Source organism: Dendrobates tinctorius, unplaced genomic scaffold (genome assembly GCF_039654945.1).
Source record: "Dendrobates tinctorius isolate UK_male_01 unplaced genomic scaffold, ASM3965494v1 ptg000011l, whole genome shotgun sequence".
NCBI lineage: Eukaryota > Metazoa > Chordata > Amphibia > Anura > Dendrobatidae > Dendrobates > Dendrobates tinctorius.
In genome coordinates this window covers 40,710,071-40,729,585 of record NW_027361679.1, presented here as the reverse complement: position 1 = coordinate 40,729,585, position 19,515 = coordinate 40,710,071, and the positions used below count along the sequence as shown (strand labels likewise).

The window sequence follows — 19,515 nt, the reverse complement described above, 5'->3', positions numbered from 1 at the left end:
TATAACTGATTGTCTGTGCACATTTGAAGTAGGGTCGCTCTGTGCAAGTAGTCTATTAAACAACCGCCAACCGGCAAGAATGTTGCCAAACATTTAGCGTCGAGTATCGGGCAGTGTAAGCGGAACTTTTCTCATGGCTAGAAACCTCCCACCCAATCTCTCTCAGCTAGAATACATGTAGATCTGAACATATGATCGACAGTCACAATTGGACTTCCTTTACAATCAATGCTCCCTTCTGTCTTCATCATTGTGTGCAACGTAAATGTGTTTTAATCTTCAAGAGCAACAAGACAAGCAATTTATCTCGGAGAAAAGCAGGATCCGTCAAACATCATTAATCACTGCGAATATTATGCACCGAGTAAATGTAGCTGAAATAAATTCAATATGGCAAATTCTGAAATACCCTTGCTATTGCTACAGCTTTTTTGTGTCGTTTTTGCTATCCTAAATTTCTATAGCAACACATAAATACTAAGCTGATTAACCGAATGCGGGAATAAAACCATTTAACAATGCTTAGAGCTGAGATGTCAACAAATGTTTGTAACGGCTAAATGAACCGAGCAAAGCGCAGGGACGCTAAGCAAAACTCATTTGCACTTGAATAAAAATGCATATTCTTGTTGCCAATAGCAATTGGATTACAAAAAAACAAAAAAACCTAAGTGCTGGAAATGTGTCATAACTATTAAAAAACTAGAGCTATACGAATGAAATTTGTGTCAAATTTTTAGATATCCGTTGAACCTGTGGAATTGGATCAATTTATTGCTTCACGTGAACTGTCTTAAAAAGTTGCTACTATATTAAAACTATACAGAAGATTGCAACAGCAAGAGATGGCTCATAAGACCTTGGTCATGACCAGGTGGACTTCCTTATAATGTCTTGCGGCTATCACATCACATGATAAAGAACAGTCAATCAAAAAGGACTATCATAGCCTGTAAAAAAGCAGAGGCAAGGAATTCAGCAGCTATTTTGTGAATCTGGATAGTCAGAGGACATTACAGCTTCGCTATAGATTCATCATTTGCGATTTATTGAAGATAGTTTTGTTTAATTTGTCTTGTTTTAATAGCTTACCTTTTTCTTAATAGCTTACCTTTTTGGTTTTTAATAGCTTATCTTTTTTGTTTTTATCTCTAACCAATTTTTGTGAGTTTTCAGCACCAAGAGTCACATATCCTTTGAAAAGTCGCAACTTTGTCTAATGTGTGCTGCCAAATTGAAAACACCTCCTGAAACCTTACTCCAGACAGTGACTGGAATGAGATGTGCCCACAAAAATAAGACATTTGTTAAATGTCGCATTTCATGAATCTGTCTAAAACGCCCGAATAAGAAAAGTTGTGGAGTATAAATCAAAAAAGACTTAAAAAAGACAACTTAAAGGGGTTGTCCAGGTCTGTGAAGAAAATCTGCAGTCACTCTACGTAATAGCGGAATTTTAAATCCTCACAGCCTATGCACCACATGCTATTAGGACTCTCTGCTGTCAGCGGGCAGATTAGCTTCTTTTTTGTCAGGGACCAAATTGGCGACTGAAAAAAATTGCAGCACGCTCAGGTTTTTTGCGTATGTCTGATAAGTCTCACTTAGGCCGGTTTCACACTAGCGCATTTTCAGCGCGCGCACGGCCGGGGGTAGCTCCGCCCCCGAGCCGGCTCTCTGCCCGGCGTGCCCGCCCCTTGCCTGTAGCGCCGCCTCCTAGCGGACGGCGGCGCCTGCGATCGGCGCACCCTATCTTTAGCATAGGGTGCGCCGATCGTGCGCAGGTCGTGCGCTAGTTGCGCTTTGACCTGCGCTGCGCACTTATGACGGTGCGCCGTGCGCGCCAAAATCCGAAAAGTTCGATTTTGGCGCGCACGGCGCACCGTCAAAAGTGCGCAGCGCAGGTCAAAGCGCAACTAGCGCACGACCTGCGCACGATCGGCGCACCCTATGCTAAAGATAGGGTGCGCCGATCGCAGGCGCCGCCGTCCGCTAGGAGGCGGCGCTACAGGCAAGGGGCGGGCACGCCGGGCAGAGAGCCGGCTCGGGGGCGGAGCTACCCCCGGCCGTGCGCGCGCTGAAAATGCGCTAATGTGAAACCGGCCTTACACAAGTGTATGCTTTGCAAAAAAAAAATATTTAATCCCAAACGGGTAAACCATATAGCATCTGTTTTTTTTCGGACACATTGTCATTATTAACACAGAAAACTGTATATGATCATGCACATTTTAAAATGTTGATGTATAAGAATGGATGCCACACAGATGTCACACGGATATAAAATATGGATATACAGTACTCCGTAACGTAGCTACTGTGGGAGCAGAGAGGGCCATAGGCCCAGCCCCGTCACATGGAAGGGCCCATCAGGGTCCACCGTCACTTCTCCCATTAAGCAGAAGGCGGCCATGACGTTCTGATGTGTTACAGTCAGGGCGACACGCTGCATGTACGATGTCTGTTCTGTTTGAGACTCTGCATGCTGTACAGCCGTCAACTGCAGAGTCTCAATGCAGTGTACAGTGGGGGATGGAGCAGGGGAACGAGGAGGAGAGGTGATTATTGTATTTTTTTATGGGTAGTGCATTATACAGTATGGAGGCATATGGGGAGTGCATTATACTATATAGAGGCATATGGAGAGTTCATTATACTATATGGAAGCCTATGGGAAGTGCCTTATACTCTATGGATGGCTATGGTTAGTGCATTATACTTTATAGAGGCCTATGTGGAGTGTATTATACAATATAAAGGCCTATGGCGAGTGCATTATCCTGCACACAGGGCTATGGGGAGTGCATTATTAAAGTCTCTAATGATCTGCTAACAGCTAAATCAAATGGTCATTACTCCATGCTAATTCTCTTGGATCTCTCTGCAGCATTCGACACTGTGGATCATCAGCTCCTCCTCACTATGCTCCATTCCATTGGCCTCAAGGACACCGTTCTCTCCTGGTTCTCCTCCTAGCTCTCCGACCGCTCCTTTACTGTTTCTTTTGCCGGTTCCTCCTCCTCTCACCTTCCCCTTACTGTTGGGGTTCCTCAAGGATCGGTTCTAGGCCCCCTCCTCTTCTCCTTGTACACTGCCCCTATTGGTCAAACAATCAGTAGATTTGGTTTCCAGTACCATCTCTATGCTGATGACACCCAATTATACGCTTCTTCTCCTGACATCACGCCAGCCTTTCTTGAAAACACTGGCGATTGTCTAAACGCTGTGTCTAATATCATGTCCTCACTATATCTGAAACTGAACCTGTCAAAGACTGAACTCCTGGTGTTTCCTCCTGCTACTAATGTACCTATACCCGACATTGCTATTTCTGTGTGTGGTTCCACTATTACTCCCCAGCAACATGCCCGCTGTCTTGGGGTCATACTTGATTCCGAGCTTTCCTTTGCCCCCCACATTCGATCACTGGCTCGCTCTTGTCATCTGCACCTCAAAAACATTTCTAGAATTCGACCTTTTCTTACTTTTGACTCTGCAAAAACTCTTACTGTTTCTCTTATTCATTCTCGTCTCGACTATTGTAACTCTCTTCTAATCGGTCTCCCTCTTACCAAACCCTCCCCTCTCCAATCTGTCTTGAATGCTGCAGCCAGGATCATATTCCTCGCCAATCGTTACACCGATGCCTCTACCTTGTGCCAGTCATTACACTGGCTACCCATCCACTCCAGAATTCAGTATAAACTTATTACCCTCACCCACAAAGCCCTCCATGGCTCAGCACCACCCTACATCTCCTCCCTTGTTTCAGTATACCACCCTACCCGCGCCCTCCGTTCTGCTGATGACCTGAGGTTAGTATCCTCAATAGTCAGAACCTCCCACTCCCGTCTCCAAGACTTTACACGTGCGGCGCCAATTCTTTGGAATGCACTTCCCAGGTCAATACGATTAGTCCCCAATCCCCACAATTTTAAGCGTGTCCTGAAAACGCATTTATTCAGACTGGCCTATCGCCTCAACACATTAACCTAACCTATCCCTGTGTGGCAGAGCCAAAAGTTTTACCATAACCAGGTTCCCAGCATCATGTTCCCACATGCTTTATGCATCCATTAGCCCTCTGTGTCTGTACTGTTACACACTTAACATTATGGCTGGTCCATACAATCTGAGCAACTGTTACCACCCACCTTTCGTGTCTCCCTCTTTCCTCATAGACTGTAAGCTTGCGAGCAGGGCCCTCACTCCTCTTGTTATTTGTTATAATCTACTGTATGTGATTATTGTTATGCTGTAATGTCTATTGTCTGTACAAATCCCCTCTGAAATGTAAAGTGCTGCGGAATATGTCGGCGCTATAAAAATAAAATTTATTATTATTATTATTATTATTATTATTATACTGTGTGGAGGCCTACAGGGAGTGCATTATACTGTATAGAGGACTATGAGGAGTGCATTATACTGTATGGAGGTCTATGGGGAGTGCATTAGGGATCCAATGGCTGGATATCCTTAAAGACAAAAATGTCCAGGAAGGATGGGAAATCTTGAAAAATGAAATTCTCAAAGCACAGTTGTTAACAATTCAGAAAAGAGGGAAGAATAGGAAGCATTTAAGGAAACCAGGATGGATGAACACAGAACTTAAGCACATGCTAAAAAGGAAGAAAAAAATGTTTATAAAATGGAAAGAGGGAGGCATATCTAAAGAAGAATATAATGCTGTCTGCAGAACCTACAGGGCACAAATCAGATTATCTAAAGCTGAAAATGAATTGAGGCTTGCAAGAGATGTCAAAAGCAATAATAAAGGATTTTGGGGATATGTCAAAAGTAAAAGAAAAGTCAAAGATGCTATAGGATTTTTACAGGATGAAAATGATGAAATGGTAAGACAGGATGTTGAGAAGGCTGAACTTTTAAATTCCTATTTTGCATCTGTTTTCTCTCAGAAAGGAAATGTAACATCAACTGTTATTCACTGTCCTATTAAGAGAATAGAAGAATCCAGGATATCTATAAACAGAAAGATAGTGAGGAAACACTTAGCTAACCTAAATGAATTCAAGTCTCCAGGTCCAGATGAATTACACCCCAGAGTACTGAAGGAGATAGCAGAAGAAATTTTTGAACCCCTCTCCATAATCTTTGAAAATTCTTGGAGAACAGGAGAAGTGCCAGAAGACTGGAGAAGAGCAAATGTTGTTCCTATCTTCAAAAAGGGGAAGAAGGTGGACCCAGGCAACTATAGGCCGGTGAGTCTGACTTCTATACCAGGAAAGATCTTTGAACAAATTATTAAACAACATGTATGTCAATACCTGGATAAGAATGAAGTGATTAAACAGAGTCAGCATGGGTTTGTAACTAATAAGTCATGTCAGACTAACTTAATTTCCTTCTATGACGGTATCACTGATTGGGTGGATCAAGGAAATGCTGTAGATATAGTATATCTTGACTTCAGCAAAGCATTTGACAAAGTCTCTCATACAATCCTTATTGAAAAAATGACTAAGTATGGAATGGACAAGGCAACTGTTAGGTGGATTCATAACTGGCTTAGTGATCGGACCCAAAGAGTGGTCGTAAATGGCTGCACATCCAGTTGGAAGAATGTCTCAAGTGGGGTACCACAGGGCTCTGTCCTGGGCCCTGTATTGTTCAACATCTTTATCAACGATTTAGATGAAGGAATTGAGGGTAAACTGATTAAATTTGCTGATGACACAAAGCTAGGAGGGATAGCTAATACTAGAGAAGAGAGAGAGAGGATTCAAAAAGATTTAAATAAACTGGAGAAGTGGGCAGCAACTAACAGAATGGTTTTTAACAGGGAGAAATGCAAAGTACTACATCTGGGCAATAAAAATGAAAAAAGCATATATAGAATGGGAGGAATAGGGCTAAGTGACAGCACATGTGAAAAAGACTTTGGTATACTAATAGATCACAGACTGAATATGAGTCAACAGTGTGATGCAGCAGCAAAAAAGGCAAATGCAATTCTAGGATGTATTAACAGAAGCATACAGTCTAGATCACGTGAAGTCATTATTTCCCTCTACTCCTCTTTGGTCAGACCTCATCTGGAATATTGTGTCCAGTTTTGGGCACCACATTTTAAAAAAGACATTAACAAACTGGAGCAAGTTCAGAAAAGAGCGACCAGAATGGTGACCGGTCTGCAAACCCAGTCTTATGAGGAAAGGTTGCAGGATTTGGGAATGTTTAGTTTGCAAAAGAGAAGACTGAGAGGAGACTTAATAGCTGTCTACAAATATCTAAAGGGCTGTCACATTGTAGAAGGATCAACTTTATTCTCATTTGCACAAGGAAAGACTAGAAGCAATGGGATGAAACTGAATGGGAGGAGACACAGATTAGATATTAGAAAAAACTTTTTGACAGTTAGAGTGATCAATGAGTGGAACAGGCTGCCACGAGAAGTGGTGAGTTCTCCTTCAATGGAAGTCTTCAAACAGAGGCTGGACAGACATCTGACTGGGATGATTTAGCGAATCCTGCTTTGAGCAGGGGGTTGGACCAGATGGCCCAGGAGGTCCCTTCCAACTCTACGATTCTATGATTCTATGATTCTATGATTCATTATACTGTGTGAAGGCCTATGGGGACTGCATCATACAGTACGGAGGCCTATGGGGAATGTATTATACAGTCTATAAAGGCCTATATACACGCTTGACCAATACTGCGGCTCATTTCTTTGGTCTGCTTTGTACCTAGGATTTCTTGGGAAGGGGGGGAATTGAACTTCTAAAATAAAAACAGATATTTAACCGCGTAACTGTCTACAAAGTGAGCATGTTCCAAACTGATCATTTGTTGCACACTCACTGTATTTGTCAAATTTGAAATCCGTACATGTTGCACCAATACAGCCACTGTTGTTTTTTGTGCATGACATGCACCTAGCATTTTCTGGCAGGTTCTTTTTGGGAAGGTGCAATGATTCAAAACAGTGACAAAAGTTAAAGCGAACCTGTCATATCCCAAAACGCTATGTACAAGCAGATATAGGGATAGTTTGCTGGTAAGTATTGTTAAAATAGTGCCTTGCGGCCTATCTGGAGCAGTGACTAAATTTAAATTAATTTATAGCTTCCCTGCAGCCACTTGCATCCAGTCATAGGGGTCAAAGAGCGGACAAAGTCATCACTCACTACAAATGTAAGGATGCTTTAGCCACTATCCAGCATTTTTATTGAAAACCTGCTTTGCACACATGCTGCAGAGGTGACTGGCAATCAAAGTGCAGAATAATTACAGCCACATTAACAGTATAGTTAGTGGTGACTGTAACCATTCCCAATTTTTTTACCAACATCCTATTTTTTTGCAAAAATTTGGATTTTTTTGCTTTTTTGACTGGTATGACTCCCTTTGGTAATTGAGCATGAAAGGCTAAAGTTAGAAAAAAACAAAAAACAAATAAAGCTTTCATGGTTTTCCGGATCATTGCTTTCTTTATCATAATCACTTCTGGAAAATAATTAACATTTTTCTGTTTTCTGACTGGTGTGAATAGCCCAGTAGGACCCTGTTCTGAATTGGTCTGTTTCCCAGGAATGGAAACATAAAAGACTGCTGAAGTGTTATTTTTTGTCACAATCTTACCAAGTCAGAGAGGGTCATAGAACCAGGAATCAAACACTCATTCTATTGTAGCCTTGGGCTAGTCACCATGGTAGCCATAGAAAGCAACATACAGCGTTGATAGAGCAGACATTGACTTCCAAATGGAAAGTCACCATCAAATCCCCTACCTTGTATTCATTGTTTATAAAATTAATGGTTTATCCAGGTTTAGATTGGACCACTGGTAAAAGCAGGTGGGTTCTGAGGAGTTTTTGAGAACATTCACTTTGACATTACAAACACAATGGCATTATATGTGTTACAGAGCTTGAAAGGGGTTGGATAGAGTCTAAGTAGTCCTCAGAGTGTCGCACATGTCTTTTCAGGGCAATTGAAGGCATTGGAGAACTTACGTGTCACACTTAATCTAAATTTTACTAAAAAATTTTGCAAACTTGAATTTCAAAAGATTTGCTCATCTCTAGGAATAACCATTCATTCCCATGCTGCTCCAGTGAGGCAGTTCATGTGAATTCTGCTGGTTTATGAAAACATCAAACCTGAGGCCAGTGATTGCCTGCACATACATGATGGGCATGGCGGCAACACTGCAAGACCACAGTGAACTGCTTGTTTAAAATCCCCGACAAATCCTTTAACATTGATTGCCTGCTCTAAGGACAGAACATTAGTGTTTGACCAGTGGAATTCTACTTCCCTTACGGGAGTAGAATTAGAAGTGTAGAGAAGCCACCGGGGACCTGCCTCATGGACTAGTCATACAAAAGCACCGTTTTTGGCTGACTTTTATACATGGGTTGACATAGCATACATATTAGTGGCATATTGTTAGACTTAGCAATAAACAGCGGCCATAATGGTCAAATTCCCACCAATGAGCTGACTATAGTGGCATCGACACTATAGTCAATCCTGCTCATCATTCGGAGGTTGTATGAGGTTGCATGATCAAACCATCACAATCATTATTTTGCATGATGAAGTGGCACTGTACTTTCCTAGAGCGATTCCAAAAATCCTACCAATTGCCAGAGGTCACAGCAGCAAGACCCCTGCCAATCAAGCACTGATGACCTCTCTTAGCAATCTGCCACTTTGTTCCATTCATTTCATTCCATTCATTTTCCTTTTTTGTTAGCTAACTGGTAGTGACTGCTGTAAAAACGTTTTGCGTATAAAATAAATCATATCATATGATGTGTTTTAAGTTAATATGAAACTAAATTGTCCTGACACTGACTGGTGTAAAATAGCTTTTATAGTCACTAAGTGCTATGTTGGACAGTTGTGTTTGTCAAATGTTAGTCTCTTTAGTCACTTCATAAAATCGCAAATTTATTATGACATTATTCATCTGCTAACCAAGTGAAGTTCCAGGGCACATTAACATTGCGAACACTTTCTGCAGCTGCACTGGGTTAGAAGGATGAGAGACTACAGGCAACATTCACAAATTTCCACTTGCTTTACAGTGAAATGTAAGGGTTATTCCCATCTTCATAGATGGATATAGGTGGATAGTGGTTGTCAAAAGAAGAACTTTTGCAATTTACAGCTTGTTAAAATTTGCAGATGTTCTTAAGATCTTAACTATTTTCTTTTGTTTACAGCTCACTGTCTAGGAAACCGACCACCACTGCTCTTTAGCTTAATACCACTGCACTGAAGGCCTCACGTGATCTTGACCATCTTAGAAAAAAACAGTTTACAAGCTGAATGGAAAGAGCTTGTAAGCACTGTGCATGTTCTGCTGCCTAGAAGAGGTGGTTGGTCTCCAAGGCAATGAGCTCTAAGCAAAAGAAAAATGGTAATATTTTGAAAATGGCTGGAAATTTTAATAAGCAGTAACACTGTTTTGTTGCTCCTGTCTAAACACTGATATACGAAATTCAAATGTGCCCAAAATGGAGTCATAGACTTGACTTATCAAATGGCATCAAAAACATGCAACGTTGGATTCCATTTCAGTTTTTTTAAGTTATATCTGTCAGAAAATTGTGAAAAAATACTGTGAAAATTAACATAGTATACTGAGCTATTGTTTTCAACTTGAAAGGACATGGATGAAAACTGAAACTGAAATCAGTACAGACAGCAATGCTCTCAATGCAGCTTGGCATCAGTTCTATACATAAAAAGTAAAAAAAAAAAAATATATAGTTCCAGGAAAGAAAAATCAGGGAAAGACATAAGACACGTATGCCATAATGAACTACTTCCTAGCCTTGATGACACACGGGAAACTGATAAAAAAAAGAATACTTAATTTACTTACCAAACTATTCCCTGAGCCCCAGAACCTATTGGCTTGAGATTCTGGTAGCGTTTCAGTACTGTGAAAGTCGAGTCTCCTACTTCCACGCTGTAGAACTGGTTGTCAACTTTGCTTTTGCTCATGTTGTAATGTTTGGCAATATATGACACATCCACTTGATTACTGAATCCCTGATGGAAACACAAATATGGAAAGAATAAAAATGGTTCCATAGTAAAGCACCCATCTCTTTAGCATTGAGATACTTTACATGGCATACTATAATTATAGTAGAGATTAGCAGCAATGTAGAAATTAAGCTATAGACAATGTGAATGCGAAAAAAAACAAACTTTTAACTGAATCAATTAATCCAGTGTGACATTAGAAGTATACACAACAATAGCACAAAAGACGATTGCAATAAGTTACACAACCCTTGACCATTTGTAGCACTGACGTCTCTGCCCTCTGCTCTTCTTCCCCAGCAGAGATGCCGACTTAGTCACCGCCGCGGTCTCCGTTCCTTACTTTCTGCTTCAGCTGCAGATGCCAGTGCATCCGCACTTGCTATCTCTCATCTTAGCCGATCTAGTTGCACCTGACAGTGCTCATCTCTACGTCAGGTGGTCCAGCTGCACTTGCTAGGACTCATCTCTTCTTCATCCCGTCCAGTCACACTTGCTAGTGCTCACCTGTACATGAGTCAGTCTTGTCTGTATCCGTGGTTCCCGTGTTCTTACAGTGCCTGCATCTACTGGACCTTCTTTCGGGCTGTCCCAGCTACCTGTCCCTAGGGGGGTCACATGTAATCTTCCCTAGGTCAGTTCTGAAGTAGCACCTAGTCCACCTCCCTAGTTTCTCCTCAGATCACGGTATCATCAGCTGCTGTATATACAAGTTTGGATTTGGTGAGGCACGTAGTCACGCCCCTCCAGGCTTTCCTTGGACCAAGGCACAGTGATTCCACCACCCAGCCCGTTACACCATTAATATGGTAAATCTCAGTCTAGCTTTAGACAACTTCTTTACCAAAGATATTTTTATTAAATTATGTAAATCTGGCTTTTAATGGAAGTACATATAAGGACTTTCACTATAAGTATTACTATAAAATTTGTCAGGCCCACAGGTTCATAAATACTATTAGATTTAGTTGTGTTTTTCTAAATGACCATTACTGTGAAAAATGTCAGTCTAGTTAAAGAAGTTTTTCTTTCACCATAGCCAATACTGTAGAGAAGTGATCCCAAAACTTTGTTACCTCTAGAGCGACATTCAGTTCTGAGAAACAGTCGTGAGCCACATCCAGCACCCCTCTCCTGAAAAGCGACATTCAGCTACTGTATTCCCACAGTAGTGACACCCAGAGCCCCCATTATTGGTATAATGACAGCCAACGCTGGAGCGCCCCGCAGGGCCTTAGGTTACTCGGTACCGGGCCGGTCAGGCTCAAATAAAGGGGAAGTATCGTGGTGGCAGCGACCTGGTCCATGGCCCTGGGTGACCAGTGGTGATAGAAGTTCAATGAGGGGGAAAATGGTAGGAAAAATTATAGGGAAAGGGGAATCGTAACGCCACCCGTAGTATTCGGCTAGGGGTAGCCGAAACTGCTATACAGATCATCTGGAACAGTGGTGCGGCACCAGCAGAGATGGTGTAGCTCTCCACGGGTAGAGCTGTGTCCTAGGGCAGCTAAGATGGTAATAATGAGCGGGTGACGGTGATGGTGAAAGCAGTGTATGGCAGGCGAGAAGTAAATGACACAAAGGACACAGTTGGGTGCAGTTTCAGGGTCTTTACTCACAGTTCCTGCATGTGGTAGCCCACTTGGTACTGTGTCATCCGGGTAAGGGGTCCAGCCAACTCCCAGGTAGATCAGGAACACCCTTTCAAGACTCCTCTTTGTGTTCACCGCTCTAGGCCACGTCGACTCTCTGCGCTGATCTCTCCTCCTCTTTCCTGCCCTGCGCCTTCGCAAACAGTGTCCCCAAGCCAGCAGCCACGAATCTCACCGGGCGACGTGGGTCAGGCCCCGGGATCCTCTATAGCTACCTTTCCCAGGAATGAATGCGGCTGTGACTGAGGTACTTAAAGTTACTTCAGCCTCCGTCTTACTAGCTGAGCCTCGTTCATTGTTCTCCACTAGGCTTAGAGGCCGTTTCCCTTACTATGGCTTGGTCCTTCCTTTTCTGGAAACGGGCTCCACGAGTGGCTTATCGCACTACCAGTGCCACTAGGACCCCTTCTATTCTACTGAGAGCTTCCTTTCTTCTAGATGTTTCTCCCTCTGACTCTTACTCTCCCCACATCTGTCCTGCTCTTCCGCTGTCCATCACCACCTGACTCTTTCTAGAACAAACTATTTACCTCAGGACTAGCTCCTCCCACTAACTGTCACCTCTCCTAGTGAGGTCATAACTCTGGAATGCTTCAATGGATACCACTGATTCTGAGACTGTTTATTCGTGACATGTACTTCATTAATGTGGTAAAATTTCTTTCATATGACTTACCTTTACTTGTGAAAAAATCGGATTTGGTGAAAATTTTGAAAATGTCGCAATTTTCAACCTTTTAACTTTAATGCCCTTAAATCAGAGTCATGTCCCACAAAAAAAGTTAATAAATAATATTCCCCACATGGCTACTTTACATCCGCACAATTTTTGAAACATAATTTTTTTTTGTTCAGAATTTATAAGGGTTAAAAGTTGACCAGCGATTTCTCAAATTTACAACAAAATTTACAAAACCATTTTTTTTAGGGACCACCTCAAATTTGAATTGACTTTGAGGAGCCAATGACAGAAAATATGCAAAAGTGACACCATTCAAAAAACGGCACCCCTCAAGGTACTCAAAATCACACTCAAGAAGTTTATTAATCCTTCAGGTGCTTTACATGAATTAATGGAATGTGGAAGGAAAAAAATAAAGATTTAATTTTTTTTCACAAATCACAAAAATTTTCCTTTAGACCTATTTTTTTTTATTTTCATAAGGATACCTGGAGAAATTGCTCCATACAATTTCTTGTACAATTTCTCCTGAGCATGCCGATACCTCATGTGGGGGAAAACCACTGCTTGGGCGCAAGACAGGGTAGGAGCGCCATCTGACTTTTTAAATGTAAAATTTGCTGGAAAAATTAGCAGACGCCATATCGCGTTTGGAGAGCCCGTGATGTGCCTAAACAGTTGAAACCCCCAACAAGTGACACCATTTTGGAAACTAGACCCCTCAGAGAACTTATGTAGGTGAGTTTTGAGCACCTTGAAACCCTAGGTGCTTCACAGAAGTTTATAATGTTGAGCTATGAAAATAAAAAAAAACATATCTTTCCAACAAAAATGATTTTTTGCTCCAAACTCTGCATTTTCTTTAGCGTAACTAGAGAAATTGCACCAAACAATCAGTTGTGCAATTTCTCCTTAGCATGCCAGTATTTCATATGTGGTGGAAAACCACTGTTTGGGTGCATGGCAGGCTTGGAAGGGAAGGAGCGTCATTTGACATTTTGAATGTAAAATTTGCTGTAATAATTAGACGACACCATGTCTCATTTGGAGAGCCCCTGATGTGCCTAAAGAGTAGAACCCCCCACAAGTGACACCATTTTGGAAAATAGACCACTCAGCACCTTGAAACCCTAGGTGCTTCACAGAAGTTTATAATGTCTGTAGGAGAGGAGAGTGAAGCCAGCGCTTGACTGGCAGCAGGGATTGCGAGACATAACAATGTAATTCGATCGCCAGGAAAGTCAGTGCCGACACCGCTGGAATGGCACCGGCATCAAAGGTGAGTATAGGAATTATTACTTTATAATAGGGAAAAATAGGTATTGAGAAAGGGTTTTCCGAGAAGTGAACAGCCCTTTCAGAAGTCTCCTCCCCTTTCCTAGAGGCCAGGAAGTGACAGGGAAGATGCATATACTGTAGAACAGTAATTGTATATCCCTCCCTCTGCCATCCCCGTACCATTTTACACAGCAAAGGTAATGTTATTTCATAAAATAACAAAAATTACATAAAAAAAAAGTATAAAAACCAGCTAAAAATGTATTATTAAAACAAAACTTATTTAAAAATAAACCAGCAGACTATGAACACCTTTTAACACATTCTTGCATGAAAGTACTTAATTGCATTTTATGCAAAAGGAAAGATGTAATCTTAACTCCCGCCACTTTCTTAGATTAATTTTATTTACAGCCTATGGCGCTATACTTGAAACTAAATTACTGCACTCAGGTGACCCATCTGAAAGTCACATCACTGAAAGTCCCATGAGTTTGATTTATGTGTGCCCATGTATTATCTGGGAGTGAGCACTTAGCAAGCCAGGGATTTACTACAGTGATTTTTGTCTGAGAAGTGACACTAAAGAGATTCTCTCCAGAACTAAAGTAATAAGCAGTCAGCTGATTGAAGAGGCAAAAATGAGCTTTGGCGACTTTGCTTTTCTGCAAATACAGAGGCCATTGCCGCACTCGTTTTTCTGCAAAATAAAAATCATTATTGGTAAAGCAGAAAGTAATTAAAGTCACCCTCAGAACACCAGGGTCTGAGTCATTTTATTAAGTATAATTTTATTAAAATTACTATGATAGCAAAAGGTTGTTAACACAATTATAGCAGTTATCGTAGCAATAAAACTTCAGCCAGTGTGTCCTCCTCTGGAACATACATATTACATGGACATGGGTATAACAGATTACAATTACTCTCAGAAAAAGGGCACGGACTGATTAATGAGATTATACTCACTCCACAAAGCCAAGGAGAAAATTAGCTCTTGGACAAAGGAATTCCTTCGGTATGCAGATTTTTTAACTATGCTCTAAAATCTAGATGTTAGATTTAGGGATCTAAGATGAAACTCATATCCACTGTACGCGCTATAAAATATTATAATTGCAATTCAAGACACTTCATATGGAAATTGGATAGCTCACAAGTCTATAATGAAACTGGAGAAAGTTCAAGTTCATTTGGTGTTTGCTGTCATAATTCTATTAGGATTGGGAATTCGGCTTGGGGTCATATGATTGTTTGATAAGTATGGGCCCTGCTAACATTTTTATTTCATTTATTCTATGCTTTCCATCTTTTAGTTTTTGGTCACTTGCACAAGTTGAGTAATTGGTGAATTTTTTTACCTCAGTATTTGTAAGCCAAAATCAGGAGTGGGACAATGAGAGGAAAAGTATGTGTTAGGCACCGGGATTCTTCAGCTGCGCAGGATAGATCCCAAGCCTTGTCTGGCGCTGTGGTCTTCCATTCAGGCCCGGCTGCTGGGTCTGCTTAGTGCAGACATCAGTCCCAGCAACTTGCTCAGGCTCCTGTTATACATGTGGTTACTGCTGGCTCCCCAGCTAAAGTCTATGGTAACCAGTGGTATACAGAGGCAACCCTCCTCTCAGAAGTCACCTTACTGAGCATGTTCGTGATGTGGCGCCTTCTTATTGTTGGTCGACTGCTCTGGTTATGTGGCAGCTTCCGATTGCTCCATGGGCGATGCCCCGTCCAACTGGATGTGAGTGTTTAGGGTGGAGCCTAGCGCATAAAGGGATTTTAGCAAAGCACGCGGGCGTGCTAGCGTCACTTGTGTTTGGTGTGTGTGTGGGTGAATACTTTGCTGCTCTTCTGGCTCGTATGTGTGATTTCCTTAGTCAGGCAGGTCTTTGCTTTTTCGCTTGATCTAGCGCCTGTCTCGGCCACGTGTGCGGTTAACACGGATCAGTTATCGAGCACAGTCAACCCGCATGCTTATTCCCTATGGGTATTGCACACGTTAGCTGAGTTAGGTATTTATATTTTCTGTGCCACTCTGTGGTTAGCTTAGTTGGTACTTACTACCCCTGTACCCCCTGTACTCATCTCCCTTGTACCCCTCGGTGGTTAGCTGAGCTGGTACTCATCTCCCTTGTACCCCTCGATGGTTACCTGAGCTCGTACTCATCTCCCTTGCACCCCTCGGTGGTTAGCTGAGCTGGAACTCATCTCCCTTGTACCCCTCAGTGGTTAGCTGAGCTGATACTCATCTCCCTTGTACCCCTCGGTGGTTAGCTGAGCTGGTACTCATCTCCCTTGTACCCCTCGATGGTTAGCTGAGCTGGTACTCATCTCCCTTGTACCCCTTGGTGGATAGCTGAGCTGGTACTCCTCTTCTTGTGCATTCCTGAGTAGTTGCACAAGTAGAAAAAAAAATTGGCTGAAAGAAGCCCTAGCCAGCTCACCAACCACAGCCACAGCACGGAACCTCGTCTGGACCAAACGATAGTTGATAGTAGACAAAAACATGAGGGGCCTTCCAGCTGATAAAATTTCTTGCTTTATTGAAAAAATTAAAATAGTACAGCTGCTTACTCCTCAAGAATGGATGGATGTGCTATGAGGCACTGGAATAGCAGCTACTCGTTTCGACCCTACATGGGTCTTTATCACAGCCCATGCAGGGTCGAAACGCGTAGCTGTGATTCCAGTGCCTCATAGCACATCCATCCATTCTTGAGGAGTAAGCCGCTGTACTATTTTAATTTTTTCAATAAAGCAAGAAATTTCATCAGCTGGAACATTTCTGAGTAGTATCTGGTGTTGGGTTTTTGCATTCCATTCACACTGTGTGGAGTTAACTTGGTGTATTTGAAAAGGTACGCTCGCTAGTAGTTTTTTATCCATCTTTGTTCACACTAGCAGCAGTTTAACATCTCTGCACGGTGGACCCCGGGTTGCAATTGTACTTTATGGTTTAATTTAATTTAGTGCAATCCGCCAACCCTAACAGCATGTGCAGAGAATCCGGAAGTGACAGCTCTTTGGTCACAGCACATGTTCGCTGCGTCCAAAGCGCTGCTGGCTATTGAACGCAGGTGAATCCTTATGTGTGCACTCAACCATATGGATTCACTGTGTCCAATAGATTATATGGGTGAAATTTCTCCACAAGAGAAAAAGACATGCTGAGGTCTGGAGAAATGCGCCACATGTCTGTCTCCGTGGGTGAGCCACGGGCGTCTGTGGACGCATAGTGGACATGGGATTTCTTGAAATCCCATCCACTATGCTGTAACATGACTGCTGCGGGTTGAACGCTGCACAACTACGCAGCGTCCAACCTGCAGTGTTTACTGATCATCTGCACATACCCTAATAGAAACATGTCAACACGTCTGCATGTTTTTACCCACTCCTGGTTTTGGCTTCCTAATATTCAGGTAAAAAACTCATCAAATACACAACATGTACATGTGGCCAAAAGAAAAATGCAAAATCCTATCCCCAGGAATGTAAACTTATGAAACTATCTCTAACAAAAACTAGAACTGCTACAACAGGTTGAGTAATTTATAGCAGTATCCGAGAGTCCTAATGAAATATTTTAGAGTGCATATTAAAAATTCTTGAGGGACCGAATATACAGGGCTACAAGTATAAACAGTAGAGAATGCTGACTCAATAGTATGGATTTTTCAGCTGTCAGAAAAACTGCATTATCTAACATCAAGGGTGTTCTTCTACATCAAATAGAGGAATAGGGGTTGTTAGTAGAACACAGGAAACTCATAGGACAGTACAGACTGAGCCTGAGATTTAAAGGGAACCTGTCACCCCTTCCAGGCTTTTTTAACTAAAAGAGCCACCTTGTGCAGCACTAATGCTGCATTCTGTCAAGGTGGCTCTTTTATTTGGCGTCCTTTCCACCACAGAAAGAAGCGTTTTTAAAATTTGTCATTCATACCTGGACACAGACGCCTCACATCCATCAGTCATTTTCCTCTTGGCGCCGCCCCTGCAGCGTTCATTTATTTTCCTGGCGCCTGCGCTGTTATTTTTTTTTCTTGGGCATGCGCAGTTAGCGCTGCCCGTCCACTGACATCACATGATGTCTTCCTTATCGCGCCTGCGTGGACGCGCGGCCCGAGATCCCGCCCCGCAGTGTGAATAAATCAGAAGAGACTGCAGGGCGGGATCTCGGGCCGCGAGTCCATGCAGGCGCGATAAGCAAGACATCATGTGATGTCAGTGGACGGGCAGCGCTAACTGAGCATGCCCAAGAAAAAAAATAACAGCGCAGGGCGCCAGGAAAATAAATGAACGCTGCGGGGGCGGCGCCAACCATGAAGGAGGAAATGACTGATGGATGTGATGCATTTGTGTCCAGGGGGAAAGACCTGCCCCCCAGACAAACTTCAGGTATGAATGACAAATTTTAAAAACGCTTCTTTCTGCGGTGGAAGGGACGCCAAATAAAAGAGCCACCTTGATAGAATGCAGCATTAGTGCTGCACAAGGTGGCTCTTTTAGCTAAAAATGCCTGGAGGGGGTGACAGGTTCCCTTTAATATATTAAGAGGACTAAAAAGTATCATTTACAGTTTATTGCTAAGGAAACCTGAGCAGCAACTGTCAAAATGTTTGTGAAAAAATTCAGTGAAAATCAACCTATAATTTAGGTGCATTGGTGCCACAACATCCCACAGTCATAATAACGGGAAAGTGTCATGTTTCCAAATGCTATTAACCTGCAGATATGCGTTAATATGTAGTTTAAAAGACTTTCAAAGCTGAAAGACCACCTTACTGAAAGCCTGGCTACTGGGAGAAAATTAACTTTATTCTTCTCAGAACTCCCCAGCTTTCAGTCATAGAGGCGAGCACGAAGCGGCTATGGTCATCAATCACAGCATTTTGAACCACGGCTGTAGACACACTCTAGCATATTCATTGACAATTTGTTTTGCACAGAGGTGCAGAGTGAGCTGTCAACCAAAGTGCAGGGGAGTACTAACAGCCGTCGCTCATTGTGTACTAAGTACTGGCTGTAACCGCTTCGGGCACACTTCTATGACTGAAAGCTGCTAGTGCCCTATGAGGAATAATATTAATTTTCTCCTGGTAGCCACTCCATCAGTAAGGCTATGGGACTGCTTTGTCACACTATTTACCCTCTATTACTGCAGGTTAACCCCATAACTGCAGATTAATTTATATCTGCATTCTAACAGCTTGTGGAGACTTGACAGGTACTCGGAAAACCCCTTCTTAATTCCTCTTGAAGTATGTGATACGTTAGAATGCAGGGAGAGTGAATCCAGCACTGATTGGCTGCAGGGATCTCATGACATGCCTGGGAGAGTCAGTGCCAATACCACTGGAAAAGCACCGGCATCGGAGGCGATATTAACATACAAGGGGTAAACATAAGGTTTGAGAAGAGGTTCTAACAGTAGTAGACAACCCCTTTAAGACCATATCTAGGGTAAAATATTCAAGACAGTGAAATATTCAGGACAGATCGTATTAGATATTATGACTATAGATAGCAGAATCAAAACCATTGAGCGTGGCACACATCAACTTTAGTATTACTAATGAGCTCTCTACTGATCCTTCTGTTTTAAATAATACTTTCCAGGTAAATACCAATTCGGGATAATCTTTTTTTATGACTCTTAGTAATTTCTCCTAGAATTTCATGAATAAAATGACATCTAGGTGTTACCAGTTGGAGGGGGGAATGTCCATACACAATCCGACATTATCATTACTGATTGGACAACAATGGTCTGTGGAAGAACACACCCCCAACTGAGAAGGAAAAATACTCCTGAATTGTTATTTTACAGGGAACTCAATTATTTAATAAAAAAAAAAGATCTGTACAACTGAC

The 19,515-nt window shown here is 42.2% G+C and overlaps 1 protein-coding gene across 7 annotated transcripts in view; it reads right to left on the bottom strand.

The window, feature by feature from the left end:
• Nucleotides 1-19,515, bottom strand: part of MAPK10 (mitogen-activated protein kinase 10) — a 367,409-nt gene that overhangs the window by 127,507 nt on the left and 220,387 nt on the right. For all 7 annotated transcript variants that reach the window (XM_073541540.1, XM_073541533.1, XM_073541530.1 and 4 more), the window contains exon 3: nucleotides 9,863-10,032. In XM_073541540.1, the coding sequence (XP_073397641.1) occupies nucleotides 9,863-10,032 (170 nt within the window). The remainder of the gene's footprint in view (nucleotides 1-9,862; nucleotides 10,033-19,515) is intronic.